Source organism: Lampetra fluviatilis, chromosome 18 (assembly GCF_964198595.1).
Source record: "Lampetra fluviatilis chromosome 18, kcLamFluv1.1, whole genome shotgun sequence".
NCBI lineage: Eukaryota > Metazoa > Chordata > Hyperoartia > Petromyzontiformes > Petromyzontidae > Lampetra > Lampetra fluviatilis.
Genome location: NC_136292.1, coordinates 1463037 through 1479690, shown reverse-complemented (window position 1 = coordinate 1479690; position 16654 = coordinate 1463037). Strand labels below are relative to the sequence as shown.

At 44.0% G+C, this 16654-nt stretch overlaps 1 protein-coding gene across 1 annotated transcript in view; it reads right to left on the bottom strand.

Annotated features, from left to right (window-relative positions):
- LOC144936999 (calpain-9-like) overlaps nucleotides 1-14324 on the bottom strand; it is a 28022-nt gene extending 13698 nt beyond the window's left edge. Inside the window, exons 1-7 of the mRNA XM_078864239.1 lie at nucleotides 14117-14324; nucleotides 13266-13335; nucleotides 8204-8322; nucleotides 6484-6617; nucleotides 3760-3928; nucleotides 2144-2215; nucleotides 565-650 (exon numbers count right to left, since the gene is read on the bottom strand). Of these exons, the coding sequence (XP_078720365.1) occupies nucleotides 565-650; nucleotides 2144-2215; nucleotides 3760-3928; nucleotides 6484-6617; nucleotides 8204-8322; nucleotides 13266-13335; nucleotides 14117-14296 (830 nt within the window). The 5' untranslated portion in view covers nucleotides 14297-14324. The remainder of the gene's footprint in view (nucleotides 1-564; nucleotides 651-2143; nucleotides 2216-3759; nucleotides 3929-6483; nucleotides 6618-8203; nucleotides 8323-13265; nucleotides 13336-14116) is intronic.
- Between the last annotated feature and the right edge of the window lie 2330 nt (nucleotides 14325-16654).

The following is a 16654-nucleotide window of genomic DNA, read 5'->3' as shown; positions in this document are numbered from 1 at the left end:
CTGCACAGCAGTGCCATCCTCCACGCCAGAGAATGGCCCACGCCAGGGGGATATGGCCTACGCCAGGGGGATAGGGCCCATGCCAGGGGGGTATGGCAGAGCTCCAACAGAGATCCAGTGACGTGACCTCTGCTTCACATGGCAGGGGGCGGCAGCACTTTTCCAAACGCCCAACTGCACATCGTCAAATTCGTTACATGCCGGTCACGTTTTAAATTCTCAAAGCTGGAATTCAGTCGTGGATTTATTTTTCCCCCCGTAATACTCACAGCTGGATATAAGCTGAATTCAGTTAAAAAAAAACCTCCTCTTTGTCTTGTGCCCATCGATAACAGGGCATGTGGGAAGGGCTATCGGCTACTGTGGATGATGAGTGGTAAATAAAGTGCTCTCTCAGAAGCGTCCGACTCTCTGTGGTCTCGAGAACTCGGTGTAGCCACACGCGTCCGAAACCCGGATCCAACTCGAGAATCTCGGCAGTGCTGGCTCAATGCTCTGACTTGTGTGAGCCACGCGAGCCGGCTCGGAAGCGATGTTTCATTTCGTATCAGCGACAGCGCTCACCCGTCACTCCACGGTCCCGTGTACTCCACCTTGCCATAGGGGTTCCGAACTCGGATCAACTGAACTGTCTTCTCCGGGAATTTGAGCTGGGCACCAAGAATGACACAAGAGGCAACGGACAGTGAGAGCAATGCCAAAAGGTAAACAGGTGAAGGTGCAGCCCTGCGGTTTGCGGGCGCAAACCACTGCTGGCGGCAGGGCCTTCACTCGAGGGAGCTAAATATTATTTGGCCTCCCCTCCCATGCTGGCCCCCGACGTCTTAGAAAACATGGGAGTACTCACATTATACCCCACCTCATACAACCTAACGATCAACTGGCGGTGTATACATCTGCTAGGTAGACAGAGGCGAGGGCTATTGCATAAATGTGCCCATTGTTTGCACTGCCACGTCTGGAGATGCAATCGACGTGCCGACTGCTGGACTGCAAGTGCTGGATGCTGAGCATCACACGATAGCAGCATTCCTCCCCCCCCCGAGTGTGATGTAATCTCATGGCAAATGGGTAAATCTTCCAAGTCATTGGAAAAAATGGGATTCATTATCAACGTATCATCATAATAATAATCATCATTTAATTTGGCAATGCCCGAACGTGAGGTTCAAAGAACAACATTGGCATTCATAGCTTTTCATGATTTTAAATTCAATGTAAATGCTGTAAAATATACTCAAACATTTTATGCTCATGTAAAACGCCTGTATATTGAAGTGGATCATAATGTGCAAAAGAGTTGGGACGATGCATTGCTTGAACGATTAATAGTGACGATGTTTCAGCTCATGATGCATTCTTCCAATTTAATTTAATAAGAATGTTTTTTAAACATATTACACAGCCACAAAAGGCATTCTTGGTGTCAAGGGGTGGCAAGCTATAGCGATTAATTTTAACCTGTAGATGCCCGGCGCATTTTCAAGTGAAACGTAATTTCTAATTGCTCAATTTGGTTCTGATAATTGTTTTAAAAATTACCGGCGAAATGAATCAATAAAAACGGCACGTTAAACACTTGCGCTTGGACACGCGACGATTGAATTTGTTTGGCTATGTCGGGTGGTGGAGGGTCTTATGACACAACTTCGGCCAGGTCATTAGGAGGCCTAACCCAACAATTTATTGTAAATGATCAAATTGGTTGTAAAACCCGAACGTTAAAAACATATATATTCTGGAATCGAATGGTAACATGGCATTTAAAACGTACACAAACATATGGATTGTCATGGCCTAAATAACTCCACAAGCAAGCAATGGACATCACCAATTTAGCCTTCACTGTGCATAATGCACAGCTCGTTGTCAATGCAGCTCTCTTCACAACGGTGTCGGTCATGGGTGTTTGTCCATGTTAGCTGTAGCTGGGAATCGAACACGGGTTGCTGGCTCCATAGAGCAGTGATCTAACCACTGCAACACCACTTCACTGTGCATATACGTAGACGCATATGTCAGTGAATAAATATTGTTAATGGATAAGTAGGGCATTGGAGTAAATGCCGTGACCTATTGTTGGCTGTCAACAAACACAATCACGTTAGCCTGTGTCAACCAGATGAGAGTGTGTGTACAATACCTTCACCACGCCTGTTATTGAGTAGGCGTGTCCCTCCACCAAACCCACTGGCGTCTCCTTCTCTCCACGGCCCTAGAAAAAGACAAATTATAACGTTGGAAGTATGATTAGCAGAGGTGGGACAAAGTCATTGTTGTGCAAGTCACAAGTAAGTCTCAAGTCTTTGCTCTCGAGTCCCGAGTCAAGTCGAGTCAAAGATGAGGCAAGTCCAAGTCGAGTCTGAAGTCATCAAAATCATGACTCGCGTCTGACTCGAGTCCAAGTCGCATGACTCGAGTCCACACCTCTGATGATTAGATCATTCTGATGAGCTTTTATTCACTCGTGTGCAAGGCTTGAGATGCCTCATTATTTTGGGAATTGTGGCTTCGTTTGAACTCCTGGGAAAATTATTGCGGCTCTCCGATGTGGTTTCGGGTTGTACCGCGTGCTGTTCGGCGTGATGTACGATGTTTTGCTCCACGTGCTGAGATATTCTTCAGGGACGAAATTATTTCGGGATAAAAATCTTTAGTTACTGAATTCGGTTAAACAAGAAGCTGCCAGCACGTGGACCAACATGTTGGGCATCATGCCGGGCAGCTGTTGTGATCTTACAGGTTTGTATTAATTGTGAATCAGGACATCAAATTGTATGTTTCCTTCATATCAATATCATCTGATGTCCTCACTTTAGTTTTATGTACCATACTCTGTCGTGGCACCTTAATATTTTTAATGAGATATTTGGTTTTTTACCCTTTCATCTGGCAACAATACTGACACTTTTTTTTACAAGGAGTCATGTTTGCATTGACCACAATACCTGCGGTCGGAATGCAAAAAAAATACAACTCTGATAATGTATGCACTGTCCTTGAAATTGATTGGTCCGCACTCGAGACAGCTTTTCTTAGAGCCTCGTCTCACATGGTGTTGGACCAGATGACGATGGTTTATGGATTAATTTCCACGAATTAATCTGAGCATTTTCACTTTTGCAGAGTGTTTAACACGTATTTATGCGATTGAACCCACACACCTCGATAAAAAATGGAACAAAAAGCGGTAGGTGCACCACGTTGCGAGAGGTGTATGCTTTGAATTACATTGAGAGGCAGAAAGGGGAACGTTTGAATAAGAGGACGAATTGGCATGTTCTGTTTACGTGACAACCCTTACTAGATGGCTGTCGGGTGGTGGCGGGTTTTAACGACACATTTAAATATTTACGCCGTCTAACCCAAAGAAAACCACTATTATGGATGATATGGGTCGCGAAAGCCTACTACGTGTTAAACTGAAAACATTTCAGTTTCTTTAAATGGTATTGAACTCTCCTATGCACAGGAATGTTGGCAAATGTAATGACTGTGCTTCACTCTCTATTAATGCGTGTGCGTGCATATCTAATGGTTGGAAAATAATTTGCATTTTTTCTCAATCATCAGCCATGGACGAGTCCTGTTCACTTCACCAATCCCCATCGTGCTGCTGTCAAACACAACGGTTTCAAACGTGTGGCGGCCCTCACACTGATGATGTCTTATCGGCGAAAGTGAGCCCCTCTCGCTGGGAATTGGTGAAGAACACTGCTCTAACACCGCGCGAGTTCCATTCCCATGGGGAACACGTGCCTTGATTCCGCAGCAGATGATGGCGCCCTTTTTGATGGCACGGGAAATGCCGTCCCAATAGTCGTGGGGCGCCCGGTCCATCGTGAACGTCTCGCCCACACCTCCGGTGAAGTCACAGAGGGCCTCGATGGGGAATCCGTACGCCAGCGCCTCGTAGCAGCCGTTCAACCTGCGCAAGCAGCACTTGACCGTCAGCAGGCTGGAAACAGACAGCTGGCCACGTGTGTGTGCGATGGTGGCACCGGGGTGCAATCTGCCAGTCATCTAAGTCAGTCAACCCACAAGCACCGGGGTCTGTTTCCGTGATCTCCAGCCTTGGGCACAAAGTGCACTTAGCCTGGCACAAGCGCCGTGGTGACGTCACCGCCACTTAGTGGGGAATGGCGTTTGTTGGTGCTTGTTATGAGGCGCAAGGTAGCAGCAATGGGGCGCACAGGTGGTGCATCTGCCAGTCAGATCAATCAGTTAACCTATAACCAGTGATGGATCTAGGGTGGAATTGGAGGGGGGGGGGGCGATGGGGGTGATGCCCCCCCCCTCAACCCTTGAACTCCCGAAATGTTTTATTTGGTTTATATTTACGAGAGCCAATACATTTCATGTATTTTTTTTGCTGATCCACCACGGATCTCCCTTTCAAACTATCTGGGTAACTGGCTAAATGAGACCTTCCGTGGAACAAATAAACATGATCTGGTTAATTTATATTATTGTTATTAATATAGGGCCCCATTAAAAAATATATAAAATTTCCGACTGCCCTCACCCTTAGGAACTTTCTAGATTTGTCTCTGCACGCAAAACCTGGGTCTGTTCCCTGCCCTGCCAGGGAGCCTTCAACACTTCACGGGGCCTTAAGGTGCACCTAGCCTGGCACAAGAGCTGTGGTGACAGCATCTTCACTTAGTGGCGAATGGCAGCTGTTGTTGTTGTTGTTGTTGGTAATGAGGAGCTGATCTGAACAAGCTTGCTTTTTCAGATCATTGATCTCGGTGGGAGTGCTCACCCATCGGGGGAGCACAGCATACATCAATTATGGGTATGCCTCGGGTAACTACACACTTTATATGCTCAACAAGCTATACCAATTAATTATGCCACACGTGTGTAAAATAATAAACGTAATACTATTTTGGGAGCGGTATTACAATGCTGATAATTTATTTTTAAATATATATAATATGAGTTCCAGTTGAAATTTGATCAACGCAATTTTTTGGGAATCCAAGGGCCCTTCAGCTACTTTGAGCCCTACGCTTTTGCTTCGTTTGCTTTGTGCCTACTAAGGTGCTGCCACTAATAGAGTACAGTACGGTGGAAACACACAACCGTGCGTTCCCAGCCAGCGCAAACGTCAGGGAAAAGTGGTTTCAGAATAAAAATGGTGCAGTCTCTAAACATCATGTCTGGACAACATTTCCCCCCAGTATGTTTCAAGGAGACCTGTGAACAAATCATCCAAAATGTCCCCTATCTTGTCATATCTGAGAAGCAGAGTTGAGCCTGGATAGTGATCGGATGGGCGACCACCATCCACGCCACGTTGCCGTGCACACCAATAGCGGTGGCGAAATGTCAACCACCTCGCCTGGTCTACAGGGGGTCGTGGGTTCTATCTCGACCCTGGACGCCTGTTGTATGTTTGCAGTTTGCATGTCTCCCCCCCCCCTCCCCGTGGTCGCGTGGATTTTTCTGGTTTTTCCCTCCACATTCAGAAACACGCGTTCGGAGTATTTGGCCGCTATAAATGTCCACGTGATGCGCCATTCGTTGAGCTGTCACTTGAGGCCAGGTCGCTTCTGAAAAACAGCGAGACTGGTATAGGCTCAGTGGGCCTGACCTGACAAAATACCAATTTTTGTTATGTTTCGTTTAGTTATTGGCATCTTTGGTGCTGTGCTACATTGTGAGTGGCAGAGGGCAGTGCAAACACATCCACTGTCGTACTGTGCTTCGAACACTCCCACACACACGCTCCCGCCTTCATCAACCAGCATTGACCAACGTGGTGAAGTATGGTCAACTAACCACCACGGGTTGCAAGGCCTAGGGGAGGCCCTCTCCCAGCAGCGGATTGACAAAGGGCTGTACCTGTCCCTATCGGGATGGGGGATCTTGTTTTTGTCTGTGTGTATTTGATGGTTTCTATTGGACACATGTCGGATGGATAACAGCACGACAATTAAAAGTGTGTTGTTTGTCAAAATGGAAGGAACCGGGAAGAGAGGAAGAGTTAACAGAGAACGGTTTGACAACATCACGAGACATCGGTGCCAGAAAGATGTGGCCACTACTTGAGCATTTCGGCACAAGACAGAGAGGAAAGTGGAAACAAGTGATGAAATGTGCAGTGAACACCTACGTGCTATCCGCACATGGATCGTGATGATGATGTGATGTCATTTATATGACAACATGAACCCCCCTCTGGTCTTTGCACCTGATTGACCACAACAGGAGGATTCCTCCAGAGTCCCGACTGTCGCCTGATGAGGCTGGTTGTAATTACCGGACTAAACGTCACAAAACTCGAAGTATAATAAATGTTGTGGGTTTACTCTCCAGCACACAACGGTGCGCTGAACTCGTAACTAATTACCACGTTTTGTTTACGTGACAACCCTTTACCAATTGGCTGCGTCGGGTGGTGGCGGGGTTTCACGACACATTTATATTTGCGCGATCCAAGCATTGTGGATGAGCCGATGTCTCCGTGCCACGTACTTGGCGTAGGCTTTCTCCAGCAGGGCGCTCCAGAACTCGTTGCCGGTGCCCGACTGCACGAACACGAGTTGCCCGTTCTGGGTGGGCAGGCGGTCGTCCACGTGCACGTCCACCCACTCGCCGTACTGGCAGAACTGCAGCGGGGGAGAGAGACCCACACCACGCTCAGCGCACGGTGGTCAAACATCGGCTACGAAGTGTGGCCAGGTCGCCTCTTAAAAAGAAACTAATAGCTCAGTGAGCTTTAACCGATCAAATAAAAAATACTCCTGTCGACTTTTTGTATTTTTGTTGTTGTAACGTTCTGACCCACCCACGCTGGACATCTGTGAAAAAGATATTCATAGCTCATCAGATTCCACAAGTATAAATAAAGATTCTGATTCTGACATACACGTCCACCCAGGGATTCATTTCAGCCGGGGCTGTCCAGGGTCTGAGCTCTGGAAATGTTTCCCGTGCACACGACGCAGCGTGCACCTTGCCAAGGGAAGGTGCCAATGGAAAGTGCCAGTGGGTTCCAAGGAGGCTCCGATTCGACCAATTTGATAAAATTCAACTTAAAGCAGTCGGGCACTCGGAATCAGAATTCGTATTTAGACTGCAGAAATCTGATGAGCTATGAATATCTTTTTACAGATGTCCAGCGTGGGCGAGCCAGCAAGATACAACAACAAACAACACAAACACACGCTAAGAGTGCAAAAGTTAGGAAAGGTGAGCACGTCACTAAAATAAATAAGCATAAATAAAGTATAAGCGTAAGTACAAATTGCATAAGCATTTACATTCCTGTCGATTGTTGGACAATTAACGCAACTGATACAATGTCAGCCAGTCGCTTCCTGAGCACTTTTCCATCGCTACTCTCCATTGCGACTCTCCCCGTGATTCCCACTCGTTGCCTCCTCCACCCGTGTGGAGGAGGCAATCTCCTTTCTAGCACGGCGTGGGGATGACCTCATGCTGCATTGGAGTAACAAGAACGGGATGGACATGCACGAATATACTGGTAGGAACCTCCTGGTTACACCAGCCCACAGGGGATTATTGTGTCCGTCCGTCTGTCCGTCGTGCATCCAAAAATGGGAGGGGTGGGGCTGGGTGGAGAGAGGAGGGTGGGGAGGGGCTGGGTGGGGAGGGGTCGGGTGGGGAGGGTGGGGCTGGCTGGGGGGTGGGAGGGGTGGGGCTGGGTGGGGAGGGGCTGGTCACCCCGTGGTGCCCTTATAAAACTCAACGTTTAACCTACTCACGCCGGCTTGTGCCCGCCCTCACAGTCGGGCATATTTGCGGAATACACCACGCCGCCGTTGACCCTGGCCATTGACCGAGCAACCCAACGTTCCTACCAGCTCCCTCCGCAGGAATGTGTTATTTACATGCACAATGCCACTCAACAACACGTAATACGTTTCACATATTAAACTGGCAGGGTGCGCAGTGTACTTTTATTCATACAATTTATAACTCTTTCACTTTGCCAGGGTCACTGAAATAAGAATTTATGTGAATGCTATAGACATTGCTCCGTCGTCTTCGGCGTGCACCACTTTTCAAGGGCATTGCTTTTTGGAGAAAGCAAGACGACAACACAATATTCCTCATTACCCACAAGGTGCGGGGAGGCCCTCATCCAGCAGTGGATTTACGAGACTGCTTCTGCGTGCGCGTCACCGCGAGGTCCCACCACGCCAGGTGTGAAGGGACCGTGCTCTCTTACACGGAAGAGGAAAATGCCAGCGTAGTCCTCGTGGAAGCTCTGCTTCATGGGCACCACCTTGGCCAGCAGATGCGGGTAGAGGGTGAGCGATGCGATAGCGGAGAGGAACCAACAGTCAGCTGTTGGAACCAACACAGGGACAGGGGTAAAACACGCGCTTAATTCATCAACAAAACACCAACAACAGCAGGCATTATTAGCTTTCTAGTGCATATGTTAGGTTTCAGACTGCACAAAGCGCTTCGTAGTGCAACTGTGACATCTGGTTACTTTAATAATGATGATAAATAAAAGCCATTCTCAATCAACTAATGGTCGAAGGTATCCCAAGCTTCGTCGTGAGCGACGAAGTGAATAATGTAAATTGTTATTAACAAAACACGAGCACACTCGTCAACAGTATTGCTTTTAAAATAAAGATATAATTGGCGACTTGTCAAGCAATGGTCCTTATTCATAGCAGCAAATTGCCGTTGCCCACAATGTAGTCGATTATATATATTTTAAAATGTAGTTTTAAGGCAGTGTTGTCGACGAGTTTGTGTAGTTTATTTTGTTGTTGTGCTTGTACGCAACTTTCCAACAGCATCACCAAATATATGTTTTAAAAATACTATTCTAATGATGTGCCAAAAGGGTTAGACATCTGGAATTGGGAATAGAGTCATTAAGCGTATGCTTATTACTATAAACATCAGAAAAACATCATTTTTTATTTCGGAACTCAATGATTTGGATGCAAAAAAATTGGAATGTTGTGTTTAAATCTAGTCCTATATAATCTTCTATTTGCTTACATAGGACCCACAGCCTTACTTTAAAAGGAAAGCAAGGGATGTTTTTATCAACTAACTTTTTTCAGGTGATGAATAGTATATTAAGTAGGGGCTAAATCAAACAATAGAATAGACGATACTTTATCAGCGAGAACATGACCCAACATAACATAGGAGTCCTGACGCTAATTATGCTGAGACCATGGTAAACACCAGAGCATTTGCTGACATCTGCAGTTCGCGCGTGAACTCCTTTATGCTGCGTGCCAAGCCCTATTTCAAAGGGTCCATTCTTAATCTGTTAGATCGCCTCTTCCAATAAACATCTGTACATGCATGAGTTTGATCTCGGAAGCCAAGCAGGCTTGAGCCTGGATATTGAATTAATGGGCAACCACTACGGCTACAGGAACAGGTGCTGTAGGCTGCTGTGGTGGCTACATTGTCAGCACAGGGCAATGCAGAACAATCCATTGTTGTATTGTGCTATGCTTCACCATATTCTCTCCCTGCCTTCACGAACCCAGTGAAGGGTGGTCAAGTAACTATAAACTCTTAATTTTAGAACTTTCGTGACTGCAGGAATTATTATTTGGTTCTTTCGGTTAAGTCACGTCTAAAGATAAAATAATAAATTAAATTAAATAATAGAATACGACGTTTCGATTGCAACACAAGCAATCATCATCAGGTATAATGAAATAGCGACATAATATCTAACCAGAAAACTATAGACAGACATATTAGCAGACAGATATCACAAGATACATACATAGCGAGAGCAACACAGGTGACAGAGAGGGGTGATCGTCTCTGTGGGGTGGCCTTAAATAGACAGAGGGGGGGCGGAGGCAGAGAGAGGGAGGGGGGTTAGAAAAAATTAGCATATCAATGAGTGGTCCAAAAGAAAACGTGGTGCTGCGAGTACGATGGCACAGCAAGCAAGCCTGAAAATCAGGAGAAAGACACACTAAAATTAAATAACCTAGTAAAATATCGAAATGTAATGTAATACAACACAGAGGGTCGGTCAACACACAATTAACGCATAGCCTGGTTGATTACGTATTTCAAAGATTGCTAAGTTAGAATTTAAGTGTGAACATTCTAAAGAGGACACAGGCAGATAAAACAAGTCGCCAGAGAGAGAGAAAAAAGATAAGCTTAAAACTTCCCCGTAGAAGTGGTTCAATCTTAATTTTAGAACTTTCGTGACTGCAGGAATTATTATTTGGTTCTTTCGGTTAAGTCACGTCTAAAGATAAAATAATAAATTAAATTAAATAATAGAATACGACGTTTCGATTGCAACACAAGCAATCATCATCAGGTATAATGAAATTTATTATTTTATCTTTAGACGTGACTTAACCGAAAGAACCAAATAATAATTCCTGCAGTCACGAAAGTTCTAAAATTAAGATTGAACCACTTCTACGGGGAAGTTTTAAGCTTATCTTTTTTCTCTCTCTCTGGCGACTTGTTTTATCTGCCTGTGTCCTCTTTAGAATGTTCACACTTAAATTCTAACTTAGCAATCTTTGAAATACGTAATCAACCAGGCTATGCGTTAATTGTGTGTTGACCGACCCTCTGTGTTGTATTACATTACATTTCGATATTTTACTAGGTTATTTAATTTTAGTGTGTCTTTCTCCTGATTTTCAGGCTTGCTTGCTGTGCCATCGTACTCGCAGCACCACGTTTTCTTTTGGACCACTCATTGATATGCTAATTTTTTCTAACCCCCCTCCCTCTCTCTGCCTCCGCCCCCCCTCTGTCTATTTAAGGCCACCCCACAGAGACGATCACCCCTCTCTGTCACCTGTGTTGCTCTCGCTATGTATGTATCTTGTGATATCTGTCTGCTAATATGTCTGTCTATAGTTTTCTGGTTAGATATTATGTCGCTATTTCATTATACCTGATGATGATTGCTTGTGTTGCAATCGAAACGTCGTATTCTATTATTTAATTTAATTTATTATTTTATCTTTAGACGTGACTTAACCGAAAGAACCAAATAATAATTCCTGCAGTCACGAAAGTTCTAAAATTAAGATTGAACCACTTCTACGGGGAAGTTTTAAGCTTATCTTTTTTCTCTCTCTCTGGCGACTTGTTTTATCTGCCTGTGTCCTCTTTAGAATGTTCACACTTAAATTCTAACTTAGCAATCTTTGAAATACGTAATCAACCAGGCTATGCGTTAATTGTGTGTTGACCGACCCTCTGTGTTGTATTACATTACATTTCGATATTTTACTAGGTTATTTAATTTTAGTGTGTCTTTCTCCTGATTTTCAGGCTTGCTTGCTGTGCCATCGTACTCGCAGCACCACGTTTTCTTTTGGACCACTCATTGATATGCTAATTTTTTCTAACCCCCCTCCCTCTCTCTGCCTCCGCCCCCCCTCTGTCTATTTAAGGCCACCCCACAGAGACGATCACCCCTCTCTGTCACCTGTGTTGCTCTCGCTATGTATGTATCTTGTGATATCTGTCTGCTAATATGTCTGTCTATAGTTTTCTGGTTAGATATTATGTCGCTATTTCATTATACCTGATGATGATTGCTTGTGTTGCAATCGAAACGTCGTATTCTATTATTTAATTTAATTTATTATTTTATCTTTAGACGTGACTTAACCGAAAGAACCAAATAATAACTATAAACTATTTTTATTTTACCAGGTAAGGCCCACTGAGCTATTTTTCATAAGTGACATGGCCACAAATGATAGCTCAACAAAGTGGCTTATCGTGTTGAAATTTATAGCAGCGGCCAAATCCTCTAAACGCGTGATGTTGGTTATAAATATGGAGGGAAAACCCGGAGGATCCGGAGAAAAATCCACGCGACCACGGAGAGAACACTTAAACTACAAATCTACAACAGGCGCCAGGGTTGAGATCGAATCCACGACCTCCTGTATACCAGGCGAGGTAGCTAACATCTCGCCACGGAGACGTGCCCCCACGATCCGCACGGCGTAATGAAACCCTCATCCAGCAGTGGGTGGACAAAGCAAATCTGTAGTGTGCATTGCATAATCGAATTATATGAATACTTATTTGTGATAATTAAATATTTCAAAATATAGTTGTAGTTCAATTGCTATTATAGGTGTGTTCCTAGTCATTACAACCATAACCGGTTAATCGTTGTTGCGGTTGAGATTACATAAGACACTTATTGGCATGAACTGACATTTCAGTATTCTTGGTTCCTTCGGTAAAGTAATAATAAATTGAAAATAATAAAGCGACGTTTCGATGTGCCCTGGGGCAAGACTACAAGACAAACAAGAAACAACACCGATCAAGTCATAACTTGACCTGTGCTCCCTTGACGAGAAAACAAATAAAATCATGACTCAAAGCGGGTGATAACATCTTTCCAATGACTGCTGAGTTTATAGCCATCATCTCGGTTGAAATTGTGCCTGTGTCTGTATATATGGATGGCTTCGTGAACGAATCTTTTGTTTGAAAAGTACCTTCGTCTTAGAGAAATAAATTTCGCGTGAGCCAGCCGCATTAAAACAATGATCAGCCACGGCAGAAGTGTTGGTCCTACCGTGTTTCAAGTGGGATCCAGCGTACGGTAGCCAAGCAGCGATCTGAAAGGTGTGAAGCAAATCTCCGGGGTTTAGGGAAGCCACTAAATTTAAATGTGAATGGATCGAGTCCTCAACTGCAGGCGTAGATCACCGGCTAAAGGGTGGAGGCGGAATACGAATGCCAATTGTAACTGCGAGCATCAGGCAAACGCTGCCTGTCGACTCCAGGCGACGTGGGCTGTGGGCGAGCTGACACGTCGCCTCGTGGTCGCCGTGACGAGCCCCAGGGGAGCCGTGAGTGCAGCCTGCCACTCAGGCAGCGTGCACGAGTGCGGGCCATGGCCAGGAGGGCTTTGGCGGTTTTGCTAACATTGCTTTGGTCGGCCTCCAAATTTCACATCATGTTCATCAGCAGCAGCAGCCGAATGCAAATTAGACGCATCGTGATGACGGTTAAGGAAAGAAAGTGGGCTTGGACAGGACATTGCTGTAGGAGATGATGGCCAATGGTCAAGTCTGGTATAGAAATGGCAGTCAAAGGAGGGAACGGCCTGAGAGGAAGACTGCCGAGGAGATGGAGCGATGGGACCGGCTCGCGTGCAGGAGCAAGATGGCTTGTGGTATTGCGGGACCACGAGGTGGTGTTCACCCAGCAGTGGATAGATGATAGCTGATGATGATGATGAGCGTGTATGTATTCTAAAGTAATTATATAAGGCTTACGTAGAGTTCCTTGGTTAATGTCAGCTCTGGTGGCTCCAGACACAATGAATTCTGGGTGACGAACGAGTTCCTGCGGAGAGATGAATGTTTTATGAAACATGTGCCATGAGCAGCGTTTGTCTTACAACATATCCATTGCTATGTTATTGTTTGGCTGTGGGTTAGACTGCATAAAACACTCAGATAGCATGTTTGCTGCTTGTTGTACAGGTTCGAAGACAATACTGCGGGTCTATTAACCATAAATATGTGCCCTCTGCTTCACAGTGGACATTAAATATTCCATGAAGTTATCTGAAAATAAAATACGTTGTCTGTTTCGACATCGTGGTCCAGATTTTCCAAACAAAAACCCATCGCTCTCTGCAGGCAGACTATATAACATGTAAAGCGGGTGCTGCAGACACCGTATGCCACATAGCGGCACATGCCACGGGGGTTCCTCTGCACAAGACTACCGCAGGGAAATGGAATGAATGTTTGAGATCAGATGTGGTGCAAAGTGCGTTAAGATACTGAGTAACTTAAGCAGCCTATAAATGCAAAACCGTGTTAGGTTATTGACTCACATTAAACATCGCTCTGTGGAACAGATCGGTGTCATTTCTCATATAAAATTCTGTAAATCACATTCATTAGAGAGCATATTTGGAAATTCCTCAAATATATACCGTTCTATCCCCCCTCTCTTTCCACACTTAAATACAGCAATGTATGTAGAAGTTTACCCTGTGCGAATAACATTTTATTCATAACTCACGTTGACCATGTCATACCTTTGATGAGAAGTTACACTTTCATTTGTCGATGTGGCTCGTATCGGTGTATGCATGTAATGGATGTGAACTCACCCAAGGTCTCTTCCACTCAATGAAATTGCTAGACTGTGTGATGACCGTCGGCTGGACTTTAATATGCAGTGAGGACAGACCGGCTGGGAAGTCGGGATCTTCAAAAATAATTTTGCGCTGCAAGCACTCCTCCTTTATCTCCTGAAACGTCCTCGATTTTGTTTTAAAGTTCCGAATCATGACTGCGATGGGCAAGATGTGTACTTAAAACGGGGGCAGTTAAATCAAACGTGAGCTGCGAAAAAAGCTGCAGCAGTCAGAACGACTGAATGCATTCAAAAAGGCAGCTCTCACCTTATAACACCAACGCCTACCTGTCTCGACGCATATGGAATTTGAGCTTCTATTTACGAGGTATGCCTTGAGGCTTTATAGGAAAACCAACGCTTCCCACGTGTTCAGACTAGCAGAAAACCACCTCGCTATTCAATTACGGTATACACCCCCACATGGCTGATGAATAAAGAATGCTTTTATCTACATATCACATGCTATTATTTGTATTGCCATTTAAAGATAATAAAAATAAGCATTTTATGCATTTATTGACGGCAATTCTAACTTTGCAGTATTTAAATATTACACTTTAGGTATAGGAATACCAAAAAATAATGTCGTTCTTTTAATACAGAAATTAATCATTACTTTTGACCAATTTTACTTTTGGAATTGTGTTTTCTAAACGTGCACTCAGAGTACATTTGGTGAACGTTATGTTTTCGTAAGACGACACTCATTACCATCAGCAATTATCTATCCACTGGACAAGCTCATTTGCTTAACAGTATAAATGTCTTGTTGATACAGATGTCCCACTTTTAGTGTCATTTCATGCATGCATCTCTCTGTGCTTATTTGCACAATCTCCAGCATTTATTGCATTTAATGTCTATGTCCATGGCTGTTGTTTTGTAAAATATAATTATTATTATTATTAGCCAACATTTACAGCCTTCTTTAAGATCTTCAATCCATTTCTGAAATAGTTTCATTCGTGTTTACAGTGACGACATTGTCAACAATTCCTACATGGTTATACTGCCTTACATTTATGTTTACGTCTGAAATTATCTAATTCAATGTTTCTCAAATGGCTTCTAATTTATGGGAAAGCCCCCAGATCGGAATGGAATAACTGTGGACATCGTCAAAGAAGCGGGACCAGTTGTTGTAACAAAATACGCAGACCCATGATGTGACGACTAAGTGTGTATTTGCACAGGAGTACAATCGAAATTGGAATTATGTCCAAATCATTATTTTATTCAAAAAGTAAGACAGCTGAATTGCATAATTACAGATCCATTATCCCCCTATCACGCATGTATACATTGTTCACGAAGATCATAGGGAACCGAATAATGAGCATTTTAGAGTAAAACTTTGTGGCCAATCTGGATTTAGATTTTATTTCTAAAATGAACCAGATGCATACTAACAATTGGATACGAGAAAAGACAATTGAATATCAAAGACCATTATGCCAGGCGTTTGGGGCAATTTTAAGAGCATTTTATTCCATAGAAATTGATAAAAACTCTGAAATACAAATGCATTTTAAAAATAATTACATCATGGAATGTCTCTACTAAGATTGCATAACCAAATGGACAAATTATCATGTCAGTGTGTAAGGCTATTAAAATTGACATGAGAATAAAAATGGTGCCAAAGTCAACTACAGAGAATCCAAAAATCAATGTCCCCATACTCAAATGAGCACGGGTTGATTTTTAATCTCCGGTTGTGATCGTCGGCCAATGGTGCAAATTCCACATTCCTATTCTAGGGAGAAATCTTCCTGTACGCCAAATTACCACTGATTATACTGTGTAATAAAAAAATGTTCCTGGGTAGTAAGTGTTATTTCCTAATCGCTTATGCCTCAAAAGTACAGGAAATGGCTATTATTCCCCACAAACTTTGCTTTTGTGACTAAGACAGTGATATTTAGAAATGTACCTGTGTTCAATGAGAAAACGTGATGTGCTTTCGTGTCTTTCCTTCACACAAAGTCCTGGTCACAAAAGCAAAGTTTGTTGGGAATAATAGCCATTTTATAAACTGTTTAGGCATAAGCAATTAAAACATAACACTTAGTACGCTGTGCCGTTCGCCGGGGTTTTTTTTTATTTATTATCATTCTTCACCACACTCATCAGGTTGGTTTGATGTGGCTGATGATTACCAAATTAGTTTTCACGTTACAACATAGTGCGTATATAAAATGCACTTTATATACAATGTACTTTGTTAGACGTGGCATTGAAATGTGTGCAGCTTTGTCAGGCTGCACACAAGCTCAGTGTCTTTGGAAGGTGGCAACGAGATCTTTCAGTGACAACAGAGATCTGAGATTACCTGGGGAAAAGTGCCTTGTGTCTCTGAAGGGATTTTCTTTCATGTGAAACAGGGCCATGGCATGGACAACAAGAAGCGGAGCCAGGAGGGTGTGGCACCATCCGTCAACGCACAACGAAGTTTAGCAACAGCAACAAACATCCCCCCCCTCCCCCCAGAACGAGAATGAAGCTCTGC